Source organism: Plectrocnemia conspersa, unplaced genomic scaffold (assembly GCF_051122295.1).
Source record: "Plectrocnemia conspersa isolate PC_06_02 unplaced genomic scaffold, ASM5112229v1 ptg000014l, whole genome shotgun sequence".
In the NCBI taxonomy this organism is placed as follows: Eukaryota; Metazoa; Arthropoda; class Insecta; order Trichoptera; family Polycentropodidae; genus Plectrocnemia; species Plectrocnemia conspersa.
The window spans coordinates 25,998,604-26,021,978 of record NW_028277178.1 but is presented as its reverse complement, the minus strand read 5'-3'; the positions used below and the strand labels follow the sequence as shown (position 1 = coordinate 26,021,978).

At 30.6% G+C, this 23,375-nt stretch overlaps 4 protein-coding genes across 15 annotated transcripts; 1 reads left to right on the top strand and 3 right to left on the bottom strand.

Annotated features, from left to right (window-relative positions):
- Window positions 1-4,252: 4,252 nt before the first annotated feature.
- Window positions 4,253-9,888, bottom strand: LOC148226632 (bifunctional purine biosynthesis protein ATIC). Its single transcript, XM_088204248.1, has 10 exons — window positions 9,773-9,888; window positions 9,160-9,211; window positions 8,584-9,076; window positions 8,392-8,504; window positions 8,103-8,326; window positions 7,796-8,044; window positions 5,430-5,651; window positions 5,191-5,368; window positions 4,587-4,747; window positions 4,253-4,520 (listed from the first exon to the last, which is right to left on the bottom strand). Exons 2-10 carry the CDS (start codon window positions 9,179-9,181, stop codon window positions 4,401-4,403), a joined length of 1,782 nt encoding a protein of 593 aa, XP_088060374.1. The 5' UTR covers window positions 9,182-9,211; window positions 9,773-9,888; the 3' UTR covers window positions 4,253-4,400.
- A 1,311-nt stretch (window positions 9,889-11,199) lies between these two features.
- On the top strand, window positions 11,200-13,064 carry LOC148226631 (28S rRNA (uridine-N(3))-methyltransferase). Its single transcript, XM_088204790.1, has 3 exons — window positions 11,200-11,821; window positions 11,955-12,230; window positions 12,309-13,064. The coding sequence occupies exons 1-3, from the start codon at window positions 11,277-11,279 to the stop codon at window positions 12,739-12,741; spliced, it is 1,254 nt and encodes a 417-aa protein (XP_088060916.1). The 5' UTR covers window positions 11,200-11,276; the 3' UTR covers window positions 12,742-13,064.
- A 2,816-nt stretch (window positions 13,065-15,880) lies between these two features.
- On the bottom strand, window positions 15,881-18,357 carry LOC148226630 (nucleolar transcription factor 1-like). Of its 6 annotated transcripts, none has more exons than XM_088204788.1 (13): window positions 18,280-18,357; window positions 18,158-18,219; window positions 17,971-18,112; window positions 17,745-17,900; window positions 17,569-17,670; window positions 17,369-17,490; window positions 17,013-17,232; window positions 16,832-16,948; window positions 16,614-16,759; window positions 16,501-16,548; window positions 16,398-16,439; window positions 16,289-16,333; window positions 15,881-16,220 (listed from the first exon to the last, which is right to left on the bottom strand). In XM_088204788.1, exons 3-13 carry the CDS (start codon window positions 18,061-18,063, stop codon window positions 15,983-15,985), a joined length of 1,329 nt encoding a protein of 442 aa, XP_088060914.1. In that variant the 5' UTR covers window positions 18,064-18,112; window positions 18,158-18,219; window positions 18,280-18,357; the 3' UTR covers window positions 15,881-15,982. The 6 variants fall into 6 exon arrangements, with proteins under 6 accessions (XP_088060914.1, XP_088060911.1, XP_088060913.1 ...); XM_088204785.1 differs by having other exon boundaries at window positions 17,971-18,089; XM_088204787.1 differs by having other exon boundaries at window positions 18,289-18,357.
- Window positions 18,358-20,075: 1,718 nt separating this feature from the next.
- LOC148226629 (uncharacterized) lies at window positions 20,076-22,647 on the bottom strand. Of its 7 annotated transcripts, none has more exons than XM_088204781.1 (6): window positions 22,331-22,647; window positions 22,176-22,249; window positions 22,048-22,117; window positions 21,906-21,970; window positions 21,552-21,589; window positions 20,076-21,417 (listed from the first exon to the last, which is right to left on the bottom strand). In XM_088204781.1, the coding sequence occupies exons 1-6, from the start codon at window positions 22,359-22,361 to the stop codon at window positions 21,384-21,386; spliced, it is 312 nt and encodes a 103-aa protein (XP_088060907.1). In that variant the 5' UTR covers window positions 22,362-22,647; the 3' UTR covers window positions 20,076-21,383. The 7 variants fall into 7 exon arrangements, with proteins under 7 accessions (XP_088060907.1, XP_088060902.1, XP_088060906.1 ...); XM_088204776.1 differs by having other exon boundaries at window positions 21,556-21,589; XM_088204780.1 differs by lacking the exon at window positions 21,552-21,589.
- Window positions 22,648-23,375: the final 728 nt, after the last annotated feature.

Sequence of the window (23,375 nt, the reverse complement as noted above, 5' to 3'; positions counted from 1 at the left end):
ATTATTCAAAGGAACAGAGCGAAGTTTTTTCAAAGACGTTATTTAGAGGAGCAGATGGGGGGGTATTTTCTCCATGTTGAATTTGGCCAGAAAAATGCATGTCATTTAATGAATTGCTATGAATTTTAATAGAAACGACATATTAAAAAAACGACTATATCCCTCAAAAAAAATATAAAAAACAGTCTATACCAAAATTATTTTTTAAAATGTCATTTCATTAAAATCACATCGGAATACATTTTCACCAGTAAAAATATAATTTATCTGAAAAATACTCGTAAAATAATATGATTAACTTTTCTATACATACTGCTCCAAAATGTATGAAACTCAATTGACAGTTGCGAAACGTCCATTTGCTATTCTAACCCAAACCTAACCAAATGAAAGTCCTAAAACTAATTATAGTTTTAGAACTTTCATCAGGTCAAATCCAAAATACAAACTAAATCAACTCATCCATCAAGGGGCAGTAAGCGGAAGAAATACAGACAGGCGTCGCATCTCGCGTATTGCTCCATAGTTTATCTACACTTGGATATTACACTATGTTTTAAAAATAAGATTGCTATTCTTACCGGTATTACTACAGACTTATGATATAAGAGTGTTAGTCAAAGTATATTTAAACCGAATTTTAGTCAATAAGAGAGCGCAAAAACAAATATCACTTCTCAGAAATCATAAATCAATTATAAAAAATATATAGGGAAGCAATTGCAACCGAAATTTAAAGAAAAATAGCACTTAATAAAAGGGACGACGAAAAAATACTTTCAAATACTTGGTTACCGGTTTTAAACCAAGCTAAATCAGACTTTAACCAAATTTACACAAATATTAATATATTTAAAAATACCAATTCTAAAATTAATGCACGTGTTGTTGCCTTAGTAACAAAAACAAATAATAAAAATAACAAACACAAGAACGAATTAAAGCTAAGTAACGCGTTGAATAAATCCGTTAAAAATTTAAACATAAAAATGAGATAGTAGCGCTCCGGTAGTGTTTTTTGTAACTAAGCCAAATGTCATTTTTAACAGTTGGGAAACGTAACGATTACTGAAGGGTCTAAACGTTTTGTTTCTGTTCTATGTGTTTAAATAATATTGCCATTAAAAATAGTTACTATTATTATTATTTATACCTGATTTATAAATAAAGCAACAGGCTTTTTCTATTTTCGTGAATTGAAAATTTTTTGCTTACTTCACGGAATCCTATAAATATTAAACATAATAGGATAAACAATAAGATATTAGTTTATTACGATTACCCTAATTATTTTGTTTGTTTCGTTATAGTTAAGTTGTGCAGTGTGCCGTAAAAAATGTGTTCTCAGTGACTATTTAATTTGCCTTAAATAAAGATAAAAAAAACGTCGTTCCGGCTCCACTACACCACTGGTTAAAACCAGTAACATGTATTGTATATACTGGTATGTTTATTAAATTAATTATCGTAATATAATAAACGTTTGATAATAAACAATAATGGGAGCGTGTGAGCACGATTAGAGACCATTGAGACATATTTTTAGCCTGAACTTGCAGGTGGAAAATATTATCAGATAATTGATTTTTACGCTTTTCATAACTTGGTATAACATCTTAAAATATATAATATTAATTAATATAACAATGTTAGACGAAAGTCTTAATTCAGAATCAATAATATCACCATTAAAGTCATGTACAGAATATTTAACCGAATAAAACCAAATTCTAAGAAATAGAATTATCTAACTAATCTTATATAGACCCAATTTTAATAGAAAAAATATTAATGTTCGATTATGAACGTCTACATGAAATAAGCAGTAATCTAGAAGAAAACTTAAAAAAATATTTATATTTATTTTAGAAATCGTCAACAAATTGACGAACATTAGATTATTTTTTTTTTTTTTTTTTTGAAAAACAGGATTTTTATTTAATATAAAAAATATTTCCGAAATAAATAAGTTTAAAGTACCACACTATTTTTATTTTTTTCTAGACATGATGCTGAAAATTCAAAAGCCTTTGTTAGGTAATCAGAGAATGCAATGGCTATTTCTTTATTATTTTTTGCCCATAGTTTAATAGGTAATATACAGGCGTATAGGGTGAGATATAATACATTCCCTTTCGCTCGCTCGCGTGTTAAGTGACGAGAGTGAATGAAAAGAAGTGGGCGTTCAGAACGCACGTAACGCACTCCCATGTCTCTCACTCACTCTCGTCACTAAACACGCGAGCGGGCGAAAGGTAATGTATCTCACCGTACGCGCCTGGTATATACATGTTTTTTTTAATTTCTGCAACTTTTTTCAATATACTTACTGCTTAAAAATGTATTTTAGAAGCGTTCGTGAACTCCATCTGACTGGTAAAATGGGCCCTTGGAATTAAAATGGTTAAAATCCACTTCCTTAGAGGTTCGCCACCCGGTTATGACCCGGCGCTCTAAATAAATATTTCGAAGGCAATACAATAGTGTGTATAAACAATTCCTGTAGCAGAATCGATATTTTATTCTTAATAAAAAGTCTTAGTAAAAGACCAAGGAAGGAGGTCTGGCCTAGCGCCGGAGTGCGCAGTACTCCAGAGCGAAAGTCATGCGAAATTCTGAATATGAATGACTTTTACTTACCAAAAATCCTCACTGTTTGAAGGATAAAAGTTATTTTTATACCTGCTTTTACTCAACTCATTGGAGCTAATGCGTGTGTAAAATTTAGCTGATGGAGTTGTGGATTTTCAAAAGCGTATACTATCGGCTAAATTAACGTATTATTTTTTAACCTGTATTCTGTACCAGTAAAGGAGAGTTGCTTTTACTGCTGTGTACAGTTTTTCCTATTTTCTTTTCTGTTAGCGACCTTTTAATGTTGCAATTTTTGGGTCGTGACGTTACTGCATTTTGTAAAGTACATTTGTTTGTAGACGGTCATTTTTTGCAGAATATGCTGTTAACTTTTAACGAATTCATTTTTTCGAATTCATTTGAATGGCTCTATTATTCAAATGCATTTATGTGATGTCGCTGAAAAATTTCTTCCACAAGTGTTCTGTATAATAATAATAGAAGATGTACTCGATATTCATAAGCATATATTTGGCAATCGTGACGCATTGGGTTTACCTGTCAGGTCACGATGGTTATAATTTTAACAAATTCAAATTCGGGATGTCACATATTTAAAACCTACCCCCCAGACACCGGGATTGTCACAGACTGTCACAATTTCGCTGACCCTTCCTTATACAAGTGAAATATTTTATGGAAGCCTGAATATATATTTTTAGCGCATTCGGTTTGAGAACCACATAATATGAACGGTCCTTTCATTGCGAAAATACTACCCTCAAGCAAATGCCGCCCAGGGCGGTCCGTCCCCTTCCCCACTGCATATGCTTAAAATGATAATATAAGGATTTCCTACAGTTATTTTTTTATTAGAATTTTTTTGTACCTAATATGTACGATCTAATTTGATTTTAATTAATCATCACTATATTTATTTATTTTGGAAAATCTAGAATAACCTGAACTTTGATGATCGATCGGATTTATATAATAATCACTAATTCCAAGCCTACAGACACGAAAAAAAAGATAATAGAATTTAAACACAGGTCTTTTGGGTAATAATCACTGACTTGTAACATTGATCTATAATGCTAGAAAAAATTGTTCATAAAACGAATATTTTTTAATGTAATAATCATTCAGATCCACGTGTAATGGATTAAGCTAGTCACTAGTAACATATTAAATAGTAAAATTACTTCATTTAATATTGTCTGATTTCATAATACATTTTTCTCATACACTTGCTTATTGATCAAATGGATTTTAAAATCTATAAAATATCCACTTTAATGTTTAGGAATAAATTAATAATATTAAAATTTGATTCAAAGTATATAAAATAACTGTTCCATAAAACGAATTGTTTGTGCATTACTGTTGGACAGATTAGATGTGAGCAAACAAGCATTGGTCAGAACAGTGAACACCTTATAAATAACTCTCTGCAAAGAATCCTCTGAAGGAAAAATATGAAGAATAACCTTAGATACGTGCACAAACAATTTGTTTAATGGAACAAAGTATATATATTTAAATGCACATATCTCTTAAAATAATTCTATGTTTTATGTTTAAATCATAAACAAATTCATCACTCCATTCTATACTATAACTGTTATAAACTCAATGTCACCATAATTAGGATAAAAGGAATTTCAAAAAAACGACATTTATATTATTAAGTATTTACAAAAAGTAATCACATATGTATATATTTCAATGTTAAAATATATAGGTATATTATATTTATAAAAATATTTAAAAAAAAACAAGAGTAACAACCTAGTTGTTATTATAAATTTGGAATGATTACATTTTTAATGATGGAATAAACGAAGATTTGTGAATGCCAATGTTATTCCATGATCGTTACAAGCTTTGACAACATCTTCGTCATTATTGGATCCTGAAGGACTACCAATATATTGGACACCATACTAAAAATGAAACATAGAAATTAATATTATTTTTTCTTAAAATCAGCATTATATTTTAAGACAAACCTGAACGGCCCTGTCGATGTTGTCACGGAATGGAAAGAATGCGTCGGAAGCTAATGCGACCTTATCTAACTTTGCCAACCAGCTGGATCGTTCGGCTTTCTCTAGCTTTGGCGGTACGGTTTCAAATGCAGCCTCCCAATCAGATACTGGCATATCTACTCCTATTAAAATTTATAATTAATGATTAAATATATAAATAAAAATCGACACATTGTATAAGGTCAGTAAAAATTAAGGCGAATATTTTATACTTGGTTAACAACACTTGACCAGACCTCAGCTAAAACAACGTTTGCGACGCAAATTCCTAATATGAATTTAAAGCTTGAAAAAGTGACATTTATGATTAATGGAAGGCCATTAATTCTTTGATGAGCTCCTTGTTTTAATTTGTAAAAATCAATAAACTTTTCAAACCAAAAGATTGAAACTATCGATAACAACATACACATTAAGGTGGACAATCTCGAAAAATAAAGAGCGTACCAAATGTATTATAAATCAATCCCTAAATAAAATTGCTTAGAAATATTTTTTAAATTTATATCTTTACTTTTTGAATCTTATACATTATTATTATAGTTTAGCGGCAAAATTATCTTACCAACAGTGTTATTTACATAGTTATCAATCGCATTTGATATGTTAGCTCTCATGACGTTTGGCTTGAACTTCATGCCTTGAACAAACGGATGCTGACGCATCCACCAATTCTCGGCCTTCTCACCCGCTAAGCGTGTGCAATGGATGCGAGATTGTTGACCAGCGCCAATTCCAATAACCTAACAAAAAACAAACATTAATAAACAAACCTTGAACAATTAACAAACATTCAATACAAACCTGTCCGTCTCTCGCGTAGCAGACTGAGTTGCTCTGTGTATATTTCAAAGCTATCGTTGCAATGATCAAGTCCCGTATGGCAGATTCGGGGAGATTCTTATTTGTAGTCGCAACATTTTTGAACATTGTTCCGTCAATAATGGCATCATTTCTTTTTTGCTCCAAAGTCAGACCGAATAAAGTTTTACGTTCCATGATCGGCGGTACATAACTACAGTCCATCTAAAAAATTAATTTACGTGTAGTAGAAGAAAGCAAAAGACTGGTGTAATTTTAAAACAGGTACTGATGTTTTAATCAGTAATTCTTTTTAATTATATTATTCTTAAAATTTTCTTAATTTTGTTTTCTATTTCTTTGGAAAAATAAATATTTTTTAAGAATTTCTCTTTGATAAAATACTCTAAAATCACTATTATTTGCATTTGTATAATTGATAATGCATGAGTATGTTACGATTAGAGATTGCAATAATACTGGAATTTTCAATACCAGGATTACTTTTATTGACAGTATTATTATTATTTTAATTAATTGGTAATAAAAAAATCATAGTGAAAGCTTTATAATTAAATTTATGCAGGGACCTCATTTGGGGGGCAGAGGGGCAAATTGAATTTGGCCAAAAATATGCATGTCATTTAATGCAATACAATGAATTTTAATAAAATCAAAATATTAAAAAAACGACCACATAGTCTAATCTATTCCGAAAATATTTTTAAAGACAAGTCATTTCAGTGAATTCATATCAGAATACATTTTCACCGGTAGATATATATTTATAGCATTGAAAATATAATTTATTTGATATGTTATACGATTTCAACTTTTCCACATATGGCAATATATACATTTACATACTTATAAATATTTATTTACATGCAATGTATAAATGTTACAGTGAATGTGAATTTTTCGATGAAGTTATATTTTCACTAGTGAAGTTCAAATACATTTTCACCATTATATATATATATATTTAGAATATTGTATACTGGGTTATGGCCAACATAAACATTGTCAAGGCCAAAAGCGTGCCTATAAAACAGCCTGTTTGCTGCAAAACGCTCTTCTTTTGCTGACAGCCGGCAGTCGTACGGTAAGGACTGGCGCTAACCCGTCCTACCGCGACGCCGCTGCGAATAAACAACGCTACGCCATATCGTTCTTTCACTACACTTTCGAACCTTTACCGGATCCCTTGAGGATCCACTACAAATATATATATTTCTACTAGAGAAAAAATATAATTTAACTGATATGCACTAGTGAAATTATATGCTGCTCTAAAATGTCTATGAAACTCAATTTGACAGCTGCGAAACGTACACTTGCTGTTCAATCCCAGACCTAACCTAATGAAAGCTCTAAAACTAATTACAGTTTTATAGCTTTCATTAGGTCAAGGGCAATATACAAAATTAGTCCTTCATCTCTCAGGGGAAAATACACAGAATAAGAAGTACAGACAGACGTCGCATATCGCAAATTGCTCCACAGTTAGTCTGCAGTTAGATATTACACTATGTTTTAAAAAAATGATAAAAATTACTATGGACTTCTGATACAAGAGTACTGGTCAAAGTATATTCAAACCGAATTTTGGTCAATAGGAGGGCGCAAAAACAATTGTCACTTCTCAGAAGGCAAAAATTCGCTTCAAAAGCAATAAAATCGTGTCGGCGCCGTCGCAGTGAGAACGCTCAGTAACGAGCGTTCCCACTTTAATCATATAAATATTAAACATAATATGATAAACTAGCAAGCGGTTAATGATTGTGATATTTATATAATTAAGATGTGATTTATTTATATATTTTTATTTTAATTATTGCACATTTGATAATTATTGAAGAATATCTCAATAATATTTATTTTTTACAGATTTATTTTTTGTATATATGTATATTGATTTCTACTAATGTTAAACGTTAAATTTAAGTTACATATGTTTATGTGAATATTATAGAATAAAAAATACTATTCTACTTTAATATTCTCCGCCGAAAACACTACTTAGATTAATCCCTTATAATAAGCATAATTTAGTCTCCGCTTCTGCTTTCAAGCAATATGGGCACCGTCGTTTTCGTAGTTCTAAGCTACGGAGACATGGAGATATTTTCGGCAAATAAAACTTACAGATTTAAAAATAAAACTTTTTTTTTTCGGTACTACCGGTATTTCATTTTGTAATATCGATAGTATCGAAGGACTTTTTACCGGTATTGCAAACCCCAGTTACAATGCACATACTGATTATTTATATACCATTGTATTTACTTCATTAAAATTAATCTTTAAACTATCATAAAGAGCCAACTTTTTGCTACAAATACAAAAGGATATATTGCTATATTTACTTGAATCACACAGTACTTTCCACCTTTCTTCTTTTTAAGGATAGTTAAAGCTTCTGCACTGTATCCAGGGGCAATAATACCATCGGAAACTTCGCGACTGATGATTTTTGCAGTGATGGCATCACATTCATCAGAAAGAGCAACGAAGTCTCCGAACGAACTCATTCGATCGGCGCCACGCGCTCTAGCATAAGCTGTAGCCAACGGCGTGAGATTTGCGTGAAGATCGGACACCATGCACAAAGATGCCTAGATAATAAACAATCAATTAGTATACAAATATTACTATATTAGTCAACAAATTTACCTGTTCAGAATTCAACGGTAATCCCACAGCCGCTCCAGCTGGCGATACGTGCTTAAAACTGGCAGCTGCCGGTAAACCGAGTGCCTGCTTCAACTCTTTGACGAGTTGCCAAGCGTTTAAGGCATCACACAAATTTATGAACCCTGGAGAGCCGTTTAGCGGTGTAATAGGCAACTGATAATTGGTGGTGAAAATCTGTGCCGGCGTTTGGTGAGGATTCATTCCTAATTTTAATAAAAATTATATTTGTAGATACGAATAAATTGTTGCTTTATTTGATTCTGCTTACCATATCTCAAATTCATTTGTGATGTACCAGCTGAATATTGTTTACGAAAGTAATCCGAAATGGCTGTATCGTATTCTGCCGTATGAGTGAAAGCTTTCAATGCTAACTCTTGCCTTAAATAAATTATAACATATATAGCAAGAAAAAAGTTGAATCATCACCCGCGGATATTACATAAAAATAAAAATGTACCTTATTTTTTTAGACGTTTTCTTTTCCGAGGAGTTGGACATTTCGATCATAACATCTGTGTAATCCGTCGGATCACACAAGACAGTGACTCTATCGTGATTCTTAGCAGCGGCTCTCAATAGTGTGACACCGCCAATGTCGACGTTCTCAACGGCGTCTTCAATGGTGACGTTCGGTTTGGAAATTGTGTCAACAAACGGATATAGATTGCAAACCACAACGCTGATCATGGAGTACTTGCACTTGGCCATATCGCTTTGGTCAGAGTCCGTCAGTCTCGACAATATGCCAGCGTGCACGGCGGGATGCAGTGTTTTAACGCGACCGCCGAGCATCTCCGGCGCTCCGGTGACGTCCGAAATTTCTGTGACGTTCAATCCCGCCTGTTTGAGCATCACAGCTGTGCCGCCGCTGGCGATCAGCTTTAAGCCGCATTCTGAGAGAAATTTGGCGAACGGTACCAAGCCTGTCTTATCGGAGACACTGAATAACGCTGGAATGTGAAAAACGGCCAAATTAAACGATTTTAAAATATTAAAATAGTTATTTGTAAAAAAAAATAACTAGTTTCTTTACCGAGAGATCCAGAAGTAGTCATTGTAAGTCGACGATTTTTTCAACACTGCGGCTGCAATCGCAATAAGAGCAATTTAATATGATGACGCAAGCGTACAAAACAAATATTATTCTCAGTGAAGGGTCTTTCGGTCGTTATCAATCATTCAAGGTTGAGAGTTCTTTGATAAAATTATAAATGCATGTTTACGCGATAATTTTACATTTGATTCAATATCAACAACACGCTGAATAAATTCTTAAGATTAAATTGACCTTTAAAACGGTCATAAAATTTAAGCGAACATGCTGAATTTATAAACGAATAATAATTATAAATTCAATGGAAACATATATAACCTCAAGATTAAATTGACCTTCAAAAAATTGAAAATTTCCGAAATTAACTTTTTATATGTTCTTTTAAGTCTTTTAATATTTTCAGTCTAGTTAGAATCTTGTATGAATTTATGAATTAGCATTCTAAGCACTATAGCTGAAAGTATATAAGCTAATAAACTTATTTTTATTCAATTAAAATCATACCATACAACAAAACTTTTAAAGTTAATGAGCAAGTGATTTATATAGTTATGGTATTCTGAATGGAAATAGAAAAACGTATTGTGCTTACCAATATTAAGTATGTATCTACTTAGCAACAATAAAACGTTAATTAGATAGCCAAAACTTGACCGAACACGCGACGCACAGGCAACACGCTCGCAGATAACAATATTGCCATTTGACAAAAATATATGTGATAACAACTAAACGTCAAATGAAATTTATTTAAATAATATGTGTCCCTTAGCTCGTATGTTTTCAACTTAATAAATTTGCCCTAGCCATCAATTACATTTTGCACTCTTGCAACCCTCTCCCCATTTTCTTACAATAATATGCTTTCATGAAAAAATACAACTTGTTACAACTAATTATTTAATAACTAAATAATTAATTAAGTTATCAGTTATTAAAATAAATTATCGAGGGTTTAATTTATTCTACATTATAATTTTTTATATACAATTATAAATAACATTTTAAAGTAAGTTCGTTGTAGAGTTCGTGGTGTGCTTACTTAAAACAGTGATGTATATAAATAAATAAAATGTATAACCAAATGAATAAATATTTTAGTACTTGTTAATTATATCGGCCCCACCCTCAGCATCCAATGGTTAAGAACATTTGTTTTGTCCTATATCTGCGAAAGCGGCCACAACGTTTTGCTACATAAATACGTTTTAAAACTTAAAGCGCCAAACATCGATTTAAAACCGCAATTAACTGTTTATCAGTGTTGTCGTGTGTTATTCAGTGCTATCTTCATACTTATAGTAAAAATATAATTTCATTGTTATTACATATTAATGCGTTACACGTGTAAATAATTACATACTAATTCATTCGTTGCTATGCGAATTTATTTTTGATAAAAGAATACGAAACTATTAAGCCCGATCTTTAGCAGTGGTTAATTTATTGGTCCCAACGTTACTATTATATATGACATAAGTACGTGTGACAGAGCGAGAGAGGTAGGAGAAGATGTCTCACGCTCTGACTCGCTCTGATGCATGGATCAGACGGCGTTTAAATGGTGCGTCAGTATTTGTTTGCCTGTCGTCGGGGATTTACGTCGAAGCACAGAATATTCCTTCGCTTCTTGATTATTTTTCTACTTAACAAGTATAATTAATACTTTTACTTTGTAAAATAGTTTAAATATAAACTAACTTTAGTTTAAATAATATTCCGATGATTTGAACCTCGAATTTTAAGGTGTAGAATTTCTCTCAGATAACGAAGACGCGGTTGAAACGTTCTAATTGGAGTCAGACGAAGATTATTTCAATTATGAAGTAAGTGCTTTTCACGCTTACATTTGCAATTATTATTTATTATAAAAGCAGTAATAACAAATTTTTATTATGTATAGTTGATAAAAAAATATGTCAGATTCATCGGAGTGTAATAACAACACGAAACATTTTCAACTTATTTTCCAGTTGAAATGAAAACAATATTAATATTGTAAGATGGCAACATCAGTGTATACATCAGTTTGACAGTTGCGTGTGCGCCATGCGGTTTTAGTTGTCATCACATACTGGTCGTTAAACTGTTTAAAAATGGCGACGACCGTCCCAGAGGGCTACAAATCATGGAAAGAATACTCGCAACAATCGAAAGCTTTGAAAAGGCAGCGGAACGAAGAAAAGATTATGAAACACATGAAGCGCGCCAGGGACCAGGCCGAGAAAGTCGAACAAGAAGCGAGGCAAGCCGAAGAGGAAGCTAAGAACGCAAACTTCTCCACGATCAGCATTGCCGTGCCAGGGTCCATCATGGAAAACGCTCAGTCACCGGAGCTGAGGTCTTATCTGGCCGGTCAGATAGCGAGAGCCGCTAGCATATTCAGCGTAGACGAGATCATAGTATACGACGACATCGGTGATAAAATGGACGTTAAAAAATCAAAGATAGACGACATGGAGGGGACGAAAGTGGCGCGGAAAAGTTGCGTTCAGCTTGCGAAGATATTGCAATATCTAGAATGTCCACAGTACTTAAGGAAGTTCTTCTTTCCGTTACACGAAGATTTGAAATTCGCTGGCATACTGAATCCGCTAGATGCCCCGCATCATTTGCGAGTTAAAAACAATTTTCATTTTAGGTAAATTGCTCAAGTCTCTAGTTTTTTCTATTTGTAAAATTAATGTGTCAACATGTGTTATTTTAACTTTTATTTTTCATACAAATTGCGTTTACTTTTTTACTAACATATATTAAATATCATTTTTGTTTAGAGAAGGAATTATAACGACGAAACCAATTAGAGCAAACGGTGGATCTATTGTAAACGTCGGACTATTACAAGACGTGACTGTAGATAAAGTACTAAACCCCGGATTGAGAGTTACTGTTAGAATGCTACCACCTACAGTAGAAAAAAGTAAAAAGTTAAGAGGCAAAATTGAAAGTCTAACTGCTCCGAGAGCCGAGACTGGTGTTTATTGGGGATACGTTGTAAGGATGGCAAATAACCTCAGCGAAGTATTTTCAAAATCGCCTTATAAAAATGGGTAAGCAACATTTGAGTTAACAAACGAGCAATACTCCATTTGTATATTTGTATGATTGATTTGTTTATTAAATTTTAGCTACGATATTACCATCGGCACTTCTGATAATGGAACACATTTAGATGAAATACCAGATGGGAAAATAAAATATCATCATGGGTTAATATTATTCGGTGGCTTGCAAGGAATCGAAGCCGCTCTAGAAAACGACGATAATTTGACAGCCGACGATCCCAGTTTATTATTCGATCATTATATTAACACTGTTCCAACCCAAGGTTCCAGGACGATACGGACCGAAGAAGCAATTCTGATTACAATGTCGGCGTTAAGGAACAAAATAAAACAGAAACATAAAGTCAAAACGTTTTTAATGCCCGAAAGCATCGCTCAAAGCTGTGAAGTGCCATTGACTAATAGATTCGAAACAAAAATCAAAATGGAAAATGAAAACACAAACAACGGTGATGGTGATGCAGAAATTGAAAATAATATAAATAGATTTGATTGAAACAAATTAAATATACTTATGTTTTATTACTTTATTAAATAACTGCAGCGGTATCATACTCAGTAAGCATGGGAGTTACATTTCAAATATAAATTATATGTTTTGCAAACTAATTTGTTTATAATGTATATTAACCAGAAGCAATGCTAGGTTTATATTGAAAGGTCTAACTTGCAAAAGTTAAAAATCTCACCATAAACAACAAAAAACGTTGGTTTCGCCATTAATATTCCGAGAAAGTGTAACTGCATTATATGATGAACTATTTACTGTTATTCTTTGCCATTTGAAGAATATTATGAAATAAATGAAAATGAGACCTAGTTGAGTTTTTTCTTAGGCCTTTACACTCCTATGTGTCTGACGCGCCAGCAGCTCAGTATTTCAATTTATGAAATGTAACGTTGATTTAATGTGTTTTTCTATCTATATTTTCTATTGTATTTTTGAAATGTAGATAATAGTTTCAGGAATAAATTAATCTTTAATGGTCAAATTATTCAGGTGGGAACAAATCCCCCCTAATCACGTTTCTGTTTAGAATCCATGTCAAAAGCAATAAAATCACCAGTGGATACGTTCTGTTATGACTATAACAATATTACCACTTATAATAAGTGAGAATTGAATTAAGCATATCTAACTGAGTCCTGACCAATAGGAAAGCACAAAAAAACAATTATCCCTTCTCAGACGTAAAAAGCAATAAAATCATGAGGAGGCAGTGGAAACGCTCAGTTATCTAGCATTCATATTAGGACTTTTTAACAATATTAACACTTTACCGACCGGCAGTTTCACTACCAGACTTACGCTAAATACCGGCACTTTTTCGCAAATCTTCGCAAATTTTACCTTTTTTATTTAAATTTATGTATCTTGATACGGTCAGAATATTTTGTTGAATTTTTCTAGACATGTTATAAATGTATCAATGCATCAATTCAAGTCATTATTTGGTGGTTCACCGGAAATAAAAATTAATTATTACATTTCCTTATTATTAGATTTTTAAAATGATTACCTTGATTTTAAAATTATAAAAATGAATAACCTAGAAATTTAAATAAAAATAATTTAAATTGAGTCAACCAGCGGTTCTCAAACTTTTTCAAATTTGTAGAAAATTTTTTCAAGCACACTTCTTTCGTATTGTGATATTTTGTGCAAATGATTATCTACAAAAGTGGAAATGACATTTTTACTGATATATAAATCATTTGCAATAAAATATTCACTTACCGTTGTAATTCGCTCCATCAAATTGGTTCTTTCTTTGAACGCGGTTCTTTCTTCTTCCAGGCACATACACAGATATTGTACATTGTCTTTCACGTGTAAATCACTTTTCACAATAACTAGTTATATAATGAAAGTTTAAAGTGTCAGATGAATATTTTGGAAATCGATGCACTTGGAGATTTACAATACACATATAACGAACGTTAATTTTTTATTTAGTTTTAAATGATACTAATAGTTTTTTTCAAATGATACGAGGAGAAACATTTTCCAACATGTAAAGCCACAGAAATTTGAAAAAGTTTGAGAACCGCTCGTTAACTCAATTTAAATTATTTTTATTTAAATTCCTAAATTACTTGTTTTTATAATTTTAAAATCATCAATCAATTTTAAAAACTAATAATAAGGAAATGTATTAATTATTTTCTATTTCCGGCGAACCACATGTTGAGAACCACTTATTAATGACTTGAATTGATTCATTGATACATTTATAACATGTCTAGAAAAAATCATTAAAATATTCGGACCGCATCAAAAGATACATAAGTTTGTCTGGTAGTCAAACTGCCGGATGAAGAAGATACCGGAAGAAATACAAAATATATTTATAAAACCTTCGCATTTGTCTAAATATAATTAAAAAAAAAATTTTTCAAAATAAAACGAAAATTCATACATTTATTTAGTTATCTCTTAAAAAAATCAAATAAAACACTAAGCATATATTTTTAATTTGACATGGAAACGATCACATACGCGGGACGCCAATTGGCGTCTGCGGTGTTTAACTTTCGGCACACTCAGGACGCCAATTGGCGTGAGCGGTAGGTAAAGTGTTAAGTGAGATTTGTTGAAGCACAATTGAACCGAATTTTGACCAATAGGAGAGCGCAAAAAACAATCATCCCTTCTCAGAAGTCAAAAATCCACATCAAAGGCAATAAAGTCGTGCCGTTGCCTCGCAGTGGGAACGCTCGATAACATTTTATTGTTTTTGACGTGAATTTTTTACTTCTGAGAAGTGATGATTGTTTTTGCGCCCTCCAATTGACCTAAATTCGGTTTGAATATAATTTGAGCAATACTCCCATATCAGAAGACCGTGATAATATTGGTAATGATCATATTTTTTAAATAATTAATATCCAAGAACAAACAAATTCTGAAGCAATATGCGAGATGCGACGTCTGTCTGCACTTCTTCCGCTTATTTTCCCCTAAGAAACGAGTTGGCTTAGTTTATATTTTGGACTTGACCTAATAAAAATTCTAAAACTATAATTAGTTTTAGAACTTTCATTAGGCAAGTTGGGTTTAGTTAATTCGTATAGGTTAGGTTTGAACAGCAAATGGACGTTTCGCAACTGTCAAATCGAGTTTCATAAACATTTTAGAGCAGCATATAATTTCACCAGCGCCTATCAGTTAAAATATATTTTTGTTAATAGAAATACATATCTCTACTGGTGAATTTCACTGAAAAACACATTCACTGTAAAATTTATATATCGCATGCAAATGTATATATTGCTACATATGGAAAAGCAGAAATCATACAATTTTACTAGCACCTGCCAGATAAATTATATCTACAGGTGAAAATGTATTCCGATATGATTTCACTGAAATGGCATATTTTAAAAATATTTTTAGGATATATTCAAGGCTGTTTCTTTTAGACTTTCTTTGAGGGTTAACCCAAAAATTTCTGGTTTAAAATTAGTGGCGTCAATTCAGATTTTTCCAGGAGGAGTCATTGCTCATTTTTTTTAATATTTTAATTTCATAAAAATTCATAGTATTTCATTTAACGACCAAATTCAATGGGAGGGTAAATTCTCCTCTAAAATCTTTCTGACAAAAAATTTAAAAATAAAATAAAACATATATATTTGTAAACTGTATTATATTTTTTCTTATATAAAACTCAGTCAAATTGATTTATTACTACACTATTAATATAATATAATACATAAGCAACGATATACAAAAGTTAACTGTCAGCTACAATTTGTTTACTTTTATTAAAAGCTTTTAGTTCTTTTTTAGATAGTGACGAAATAAAAGCTTCAAATTCTTCCAAATAAGCCACCTTCAATTGTTTAATTTGCTTCTCAAATGTTTTTTTTTCAGATTTTGGTAGCGAATCCCAAGCGTCACACAATTCTTGTTTACTTGAGAATTTAATATTTTTTTTTCGCATATCCTTTTTAAACAATTTAATCGGTTCCCTAAGAAAGCGGTTTTATAAAAATATATGCCAAATATGAATATACATTAACGATAAAAATATATTTACTCTGGTGGCTGTTTCGGCTCTTTTGTGAAAATATCACATGTTACTCTATAAAAGATAAAACAATCAGATTTATATTATACACTTACATAAATTTTAAAGTTATATTTACTCTGTTTTGTTATCAGAAACCTCTACTAGTTCACTTTTTAAACTAAAAAATAAATAAAATTAGAACAGATTTTCATTCATTTTTTTATATTAAATTATCTTACGAATTTTTCATTTCTTTAATCTTCTTGTTAGGTATTGAAGGATCGTTACTAAAATTTAAAAATGCATAATTAAAAAACAAATATAGTAATACATTAATCAATGAAAAATATACTTGACAATTTTTCGTTTTGTTTTAATTCCATTCACTGCAACTTCAACTCCTGAAGCTTTTAGAGCTTCTGTATGTTCTTTTAAAATAGAATCTTTCTCTTCTTTGGATAACCTCTTCCAACGTATCGATATAGCTTTCTTTCTATTCTAAAATATATCATATTGAAAATAAAATAAGTGTTTTTTCACAACCAACACAAAAAAATATACAAGTATTACTTCTGGAGGTAAATTATGAATTTCTTCAGATGACATCATTTTTTTTAAATAATAATAATATGCACTAGTAATGCTTCTCTTAGCCTTTGGGATTTTGAGTTTATTTTCAATTTTATTCTAAAAGTGTAATGTAAATTTATTAACATGTTTAGAATCAATAGTATTATTGATTAAAATTTACATTTTGTTTGGCGCAATCGATCCACACTAGTCTTCCCTCTTCGCTGAGTTGATCCCACTTCTTAGTATATTTCTTTACTAGCTTATCGAGAGGTTTATCGCTACTGTTAGTATTTGATAATATTTGTTCACCTAAATATAATTTAAATGCACTCTCTTTTATGATGTCGCCTTTCATCAATTTAGTGTCCGATGCCGTCGCCTCAGCTGGATATTGTAATCTATAATAAAAGTTATAAATAATAAGATTATATTTGTTAACCAAAATGGGCAAACCTGAGGTTATATTTATTATTATTTTATTATTTTACTACTTTTTTGTTATGTTTATTTATTTCATACTTTAATTTAACTTACAAAAATGCTTTCATTTTAATCAGATATTCATTCTTTAACGATTGGGACCGTTTTACATATTCAGCTTTCTCTTCTGCTGAAAGTGCTTTATACTTATTCATGATTATAGAAAAGTTCTCCCTCTGTAAGTTTATAATGTCGATCAATTAGTAAAGAAATCAGTTAAAACATAAAGTGGACAAATATAAAGTGTTACTTACAATAGTTATATTAGGGTGTTTCTTTCGCATGCTTGACTGTTGTTCTATGAAAAATATTTGATTTGCAGTTAAAGGTTTTTTGGGTTTATCAGGATGCGTTTTCTACAATGTGAAATTAAAACACCGTTTAAAAACTTTGATAATTTAGATTTAACCAGTTGGAAAAGTCAACTCACAGATGCCTTCTTGCGATAAAAATTTGTCCAAGGGCGGCTCACCCATATTTTGGCATCATCGATCATTTCCTTCAACAATCTAAACCTCCGCAAGCGGTGGGATATTAATTCCCAGGTTTGTTTACATTCGTCTTCCGTATAATTATCAAAACTAACCTATAAGTAAGCGATATATACAAATCAACTATTGTAGTATAAAAATGATCTAGATTTCAAAAACAATCACCTTCTCCCATGGGATTTTGCTGGCACGCGATTTAAAACTTAGACTATCATTATGAGGTATTTGCTCTTCTAAGAGTTTCAACAGCTTTAGCATGTCATCGATTGGCCAATTTAGAGTATCTACATTACATATGCAAGTAAAGCTTTTATAAATAAATGTAGGCTTATTCAGACATTGTGTTATTTACCTAGAGATTCTTTATTAGTAGCTTTGCTCTTCGCAGCCATTGTTTACTTTATAATATGATATCTAAGTAATGTCAATTATAAAAATATGCTTATAAGTCTTATTCTTATATATTTTAATCACCAAATTAACTATAGAACTCGTTTGCCGCGACAGCAGAAATATTATAATGCTTGCGCTGTCGTCGTCGGCGTCAAAATCATAACAGCTCAAAATTCGACCATATGTAATATTATTATAAAATAACTACTCCATACGTTACTTTTTTTTACTCTTATTGTTGTGAGTTGAATATTTCAAAGCAATTTCAAAATATAATTTATAACATTATAATAAATATTTTAAATGTCATTGATTAATCTGGAAGAACTTTTCAAAATACCAATTTCCCAACATTATTGCTATTGACAAAACTGCAGCGTTTATGGGCCAAATTGATACCTCGTCAATCTATATTCCTACCACTGGTTACGAAAGTACACATGTTACCTGTATTTTGACGATTCGTCTGAATGGCAAGAAAGCCCCATCTCCAATCATCTCCAAAAGCAAAAAATACAAGTTTGAACATTTTTCAGGAACTTATGTCATTGAAACCGAAAAAGCTTGGCAAATCAATTATAAAGAAGTGGATTGATTTAATGCTGCCACTTCTTTTGCGAGGTCGGCAGTGGTTTGCTAATACGGGTTGAAACCCGTATTCTTCTCAAATAATGATTCAAGCAGCCAAAAAATTACAATTGCAAAAAATAAACTGTTCAAGAATCAGTCACGCATGAAAATCAATGAATATACTGAAAATAGAATAGAGAGGAATCGGTGTGGAAACTTTGTGAAGCCTGGCCTACGAGAGGCCGTGAAGTAAGTAAGGAATTCATGGGATAAAATCACTGACAGTTGACAGTTGCATTACGAGCAGGTTACTTGAACAAGATAAGGTGAACGAATGTCCTATTCAAAAATCTTGTCCTTGAATAAAAATTTCCGAGATAACCTTTTTTAGCTTCCGAAACATCCCTAAATGAGCAAAACGTCGGCGTTCGCAGCTTATGGCTCCCATTTGCGCATTTTGCATCTGGACTTGCACCTACACCCATATAAATTTCAAATAACACAAGAATTGAAGTCCTGAGATCATAGACCGCGAAAATTTTAAGCAGATTAGTTATTAGAGCAGTAGAAAGTGATTTTTCAAAGAAAATCGTCTTCTCTGATGAGGGCAAGGAAAATCTCTATGTAATTCACGAGAGACCATTACATGCACAGAAAGTGACTAAGACCATCGTAAGCTATCAGGTTATCCTCAATGCGCCACGATGGTTGAAAACAATAATTGTATTATTTCAATTCACAAAAAATAATACATATAAAGAAGCAAACAAAAAAAAATATCAAAATTAAATGATACGAATCGGACCAGCTCAATGAAAAAACGACCATTACCTGGGCAGATTTTGCCATCCCCCCTGAAAAAGCTTAAATGACATCCCTGTCTAAGATTTCCTTTGGTTTAACTCTTACATATAAATTAAGACACCCTCTGAAAATAAACCCTGTGTGTATTTTGGACCAAAAATTAAAATAGAACTGAGATTTATTTTCAGGGAAATACAGTAATAGCTGTAATATTATTTTTTACAGTTTATAATAACAGGTTTAATAACCCTAAAATATTGGACTTTCCAAATGATGCAATAAATCTTCAAACTCATATAAGCGTTTTAATAATCATATGAAATTAAATACTAAATATTTAAAGTTTATTAAATTAGAGAAAACAGAAGACCTTTGCTAGCTTCAAAATTATTAAGAACTAAAAAGTTTATTATTCTAAAATATATTTGTTAATGTTAAAAACATTTCACCCATATGTGATTAAATATTTATTTATTTATTCTTATTAGAATTAAAAAGTGAAATTTATGGTCTCATTTTTATTTGTTAATATTATACATCAATATATTAATATGCATTTCAAAATATATGTAGACATATTTTCATGAAAGTAATAATTACCAAAATACTGATTAACTATGAATGTTATCGAATTTATGTTTGTCCTGAAATATTACATTACGGTGCATAAACAATTTAACAAAGATTAACAAGTACACTAATGGTCAGCTGAACATTCATGTTTTAAAAGATAAGTTTTAATCGGGAACGCCTTTTTACATTTATTACATTTAAAGGCGTAAATTTCGCATCGAACTTTAGTTATATGCTGGAAAACTGAATGTTTGTTTTTGAATTTTCTGCCACATTGGTTGCATTCAAATTTGAAACCATTATGCATTTTATTAATATGCATTGAAAATTGTACTTTAGTTTTGAATCCTTTTTTACATTCGACACATCGAAAATCATAAGAATTGATATGACTAATCTTATGGTACCTCATTTTTGAATTTGTATTGAATACTTTACCGCACATATCGCATACGATATTTTTAGATTCTTTATGATTATTTTTATAATGTTGTGAAAGGTTGACCTTGTTTTTAAATACTTTTCCACACTTTCCACATTTAAAGTCATAAGAGGTATTGTGAATAGATATGTGCGTTCTAAGAGCATGTTTATCTTTTAATGCTTTTTTACATATGTCACATTTAAACTTGTAAAAATCGCTATGAGTAACCATATGTCTTTTTAATAACTTGCCAGTTTTGAATGATTTACCGCACTTGCTGCAAGTAAAATTGTTTAAATTTTTATGAACGATCATATGGCTTACAATGTGTTCCCTACATTTGAATTTTTTTCCACAAATATCGCATATAAAATCGTAGGAATCGTAATGAATAATAACGTGTCTTAAAAAAGTTGTTTTTGTTTTGTAAGTCATACCGCAAATCTTACATGCAAAATTGTTTGAATCTAAATTAATTTTCATAATATGCACAAATAGGTTCAACTTGTTTTTGAATACTTTTCCACATTTTTCACACTTAACGTCGTTCGAATGGCTAATTATAGCATGAACGCGTATATTATGTGACTTGAGATACTTTTTACATTTAAATACTTTTCCACATTTTTCACATTTAAAGTCATAAGAGTTATTATGCGTATTCATATGCCTTGTAAGAGAACTATTAATTTTAAATGTTTTTTTACATATTTCACAATTAAAGTTATAAGAAACGCTATGAACAACCATATGACTTTTTAATGATTTTATAGTTTTAAACGCTTTTCCACAAGTGCTGCAAATATGAATTTTTTTAAATTTTGCCTGAAGACCTGATGGATCTCCACCTGAAAACACATCATTTTACATTATTTAAATCTATGATTGTATAATATGCATTATTTGTATGTTTTAAATACAGTATGCATAAAAATATTATATTTTATTAAATAATTAATAATAGTAAGTAAAAAATATTCACCGACCTAAGCGATACTCGTGTGTTTCTGGTTCTAGTTGCTAAAAAGTAATTAAGTATGTTAATTTTCATTTAAATTCTACATATCGTCGGTTTGGAAGAAGACTGCTACTACATAAAATTTTTTTTTTACTTTTTAATATGTATCAACAGGAAATGGTCCATATTGGTAATACTAAAAAATCCTCAAAAATATATCTTAAAACACCATCCAATGTAGCGGAATATTTTGAAATGTTATTATGAAATGAAATGGTATTCGTTTTGATTTTTTGATTCTTATTGCAAGCCAACGATTTGTGTAACATATTATATATTTTTTAGCAACAAATGCAAAATCATTTTTAGTATACATACTTGAAATCGTTGGCCAGATACCTCGACAGAATTTGTATTGAGTATGTCTTTAACGTCATGGGTTTCTACAAAAAAATTATACAACGGCACTCAATTAAATACTATAAATGTGAATATATACAAATACCTGTCAATTTCTAACCAGTTTCGATCATGTCATCCAATCTGGCAATATCTTTGTCGCAGTCATTTTCTATTTTAATATTTTCACACTAGAAATACGTTGTTTTCAAATTTAGGTTCTTTACAAATTATTATTGTTAAGCTTACCTTAACTTTATATTCAAAGGTGTTTATAGTGTCGATTTCATCATCCCTGTATTCTACGTTTGGATCTAATGGTTCTAAAACGGTAAATCGAAAATAATACAAGGATGACAATATTTTTATCAATTATATGCAATAGCTATTTATAAACAACAAACCGATTTTAATAAACTGCTGTAAAAATGACATTGTAAAGACTCGATTGTAAATAACAAACTTAACCTATCATCGATGACAACAAACGTCAAACTTGTTTTTGTATTTTGGTCTAAGCATTAAGAAGCGACTGACTATGACAAAATTTCGTCAATATTTGAGAAAAAGGCATTTAAAAGCAAATATCGATATATAAACTATCTTACATTAATTATTGCTTTGTATTACAAACCTTAACACATGATATTATTAAAATTTAGATTTTCGCAAAAAGTTTTCAATTTTAATCTAAATTAGAGATAAATATGAGTATTCAATTAAATAAGTATGTTCATTTTAAAATTACTGTTTTTTTCAAACTAGAACAATAAAGTATAGTATAGACTATAGAAAATAACATCTCACCGTGTACACAGGTGTTCAAATTACCACCATTGTTGTTTATAACATGTATTAATAATATAGATAAATTTAAAATACATCTGTTTGCAGACGACACTTTAATTTATTGCATAGATGTTAATGTTAAATATGTTGTAGTAACTTGAATAATGAATTATGCGTAATAGAAAAATAATTTACTTAAACTAGAAGTATATTTTTTAATTATAAAGATATATAAGAAAACTATCATAAATATTTAGGACTAATTGTAAACACATTAATAGAAAAATAGGTACTAAGATGAGAAATATGTTTGTATAAATACAAAAAAATAATATATTATAGTATTTTACTGCCCCACTTCAATTATTGTGCAAAAATATTATAAATGCATAATAAACTAGAAAAGACGATGTTGCAAAAATTAATAAATAGAACGATGAGAGTAGTTTTAAATAAATGTAGATTTACTAATTGTAGAAATATGATTGAAAGATTGGAATGGTTTGATATTCAATAAATATTGAAGATTACTGTTATAATATTAATTTATAAGTTATAAAATAATATGTTACTAGAGTATTTTAATAAGTATGTAATAAAAAAATATGTACCAGATATACTAGAAATAGAGAAAATTTAAAGATAGTTCGGTATAAGAAA

Excerpts from the sequence above, each read along its gene's own strand:
- LOC148226630 (XM_088204785.1), bottom strand. The coding sequence starts at position 18,197 with ATGGCTGCGAAGAGCAAAGCTACTAATAAAGAATCTCTAG. Across the intron at positions 16,949-17,012 it reads TCGATTGCGCCAAACAAAAT|AATAAAATTGAAAATAAACT; the intron begins GTAAATTTTAAT and ends TTACACTTTTAG. Across the intron at positions 16,334-16,397 it reads GTTTCTGATAACAAAACAGA|AGTAACATGTGATATTTTCA; the intron begins GTAAATATAACT and ends TATCTTTTATAG.
- LOC148226632 (XM_088204248.1), bottom strand. The coding sequence starts at position 9,181 with ATGACTACTTCTGGATCTCTCG. Across the intron at positions 8,327-8,391 it reads ACAAATGAATTTGAGATATG|GAATGAATCCTCACCAAACG; the intron begins GTAAGCAGAATC and ends TATTAAAATTAG. Across the intron at positions 5,652-7,795 it reads GAAAGTACTGTGTGATTCAA|ATGGACTGTAGTTATGTACC; the intron begins GTAAATATAGCA and ends TTAATTTTTTAG.
- LOC148226629 (XM_088204776.1), bottom strand. The coding sequence starts at position 22,361 with ATGTCATTTTTACAGCAGTTTATTAAAATCG. Across the intron at positions 21,971-22,047 it reads GGATGACATGATCGAAACTG|AAACCCATGACGTTAAAGAC; the intron begins GTTAGAAATTGA and ends ATTTTTTTGTAG. Across the intron at positions 21,590-21,905 it reads TATCTGGCCAACGATTTCAA|CAACTAGAACCAGAAACACA; the intron begins GTATGTATACTA and ends ATTACTTTTTAG.
- LOC148226631 (XM_088204790.1), top strand. The coding sequence starts at position 11,277 with ATGGCGACGACCGTCCCAGAGGGCTACAAATCATGGAAAGAATACTCG. Across the intron at positions 11,822-11,954 it reads AAAAACAATTTTCATTTTAG|AGAAGGAATTATAACGACGA; the intron begins GTAAATTGCTCA and ends ATTTTTGTTTAG. Across the intron at positions 12,231-12,308 it reads AAATCGCCTTATAAAAATGG|CTACGATATTACCATCGGCA; the intron begins GTAAGCAACATT and ends ATTAAATTTTAG.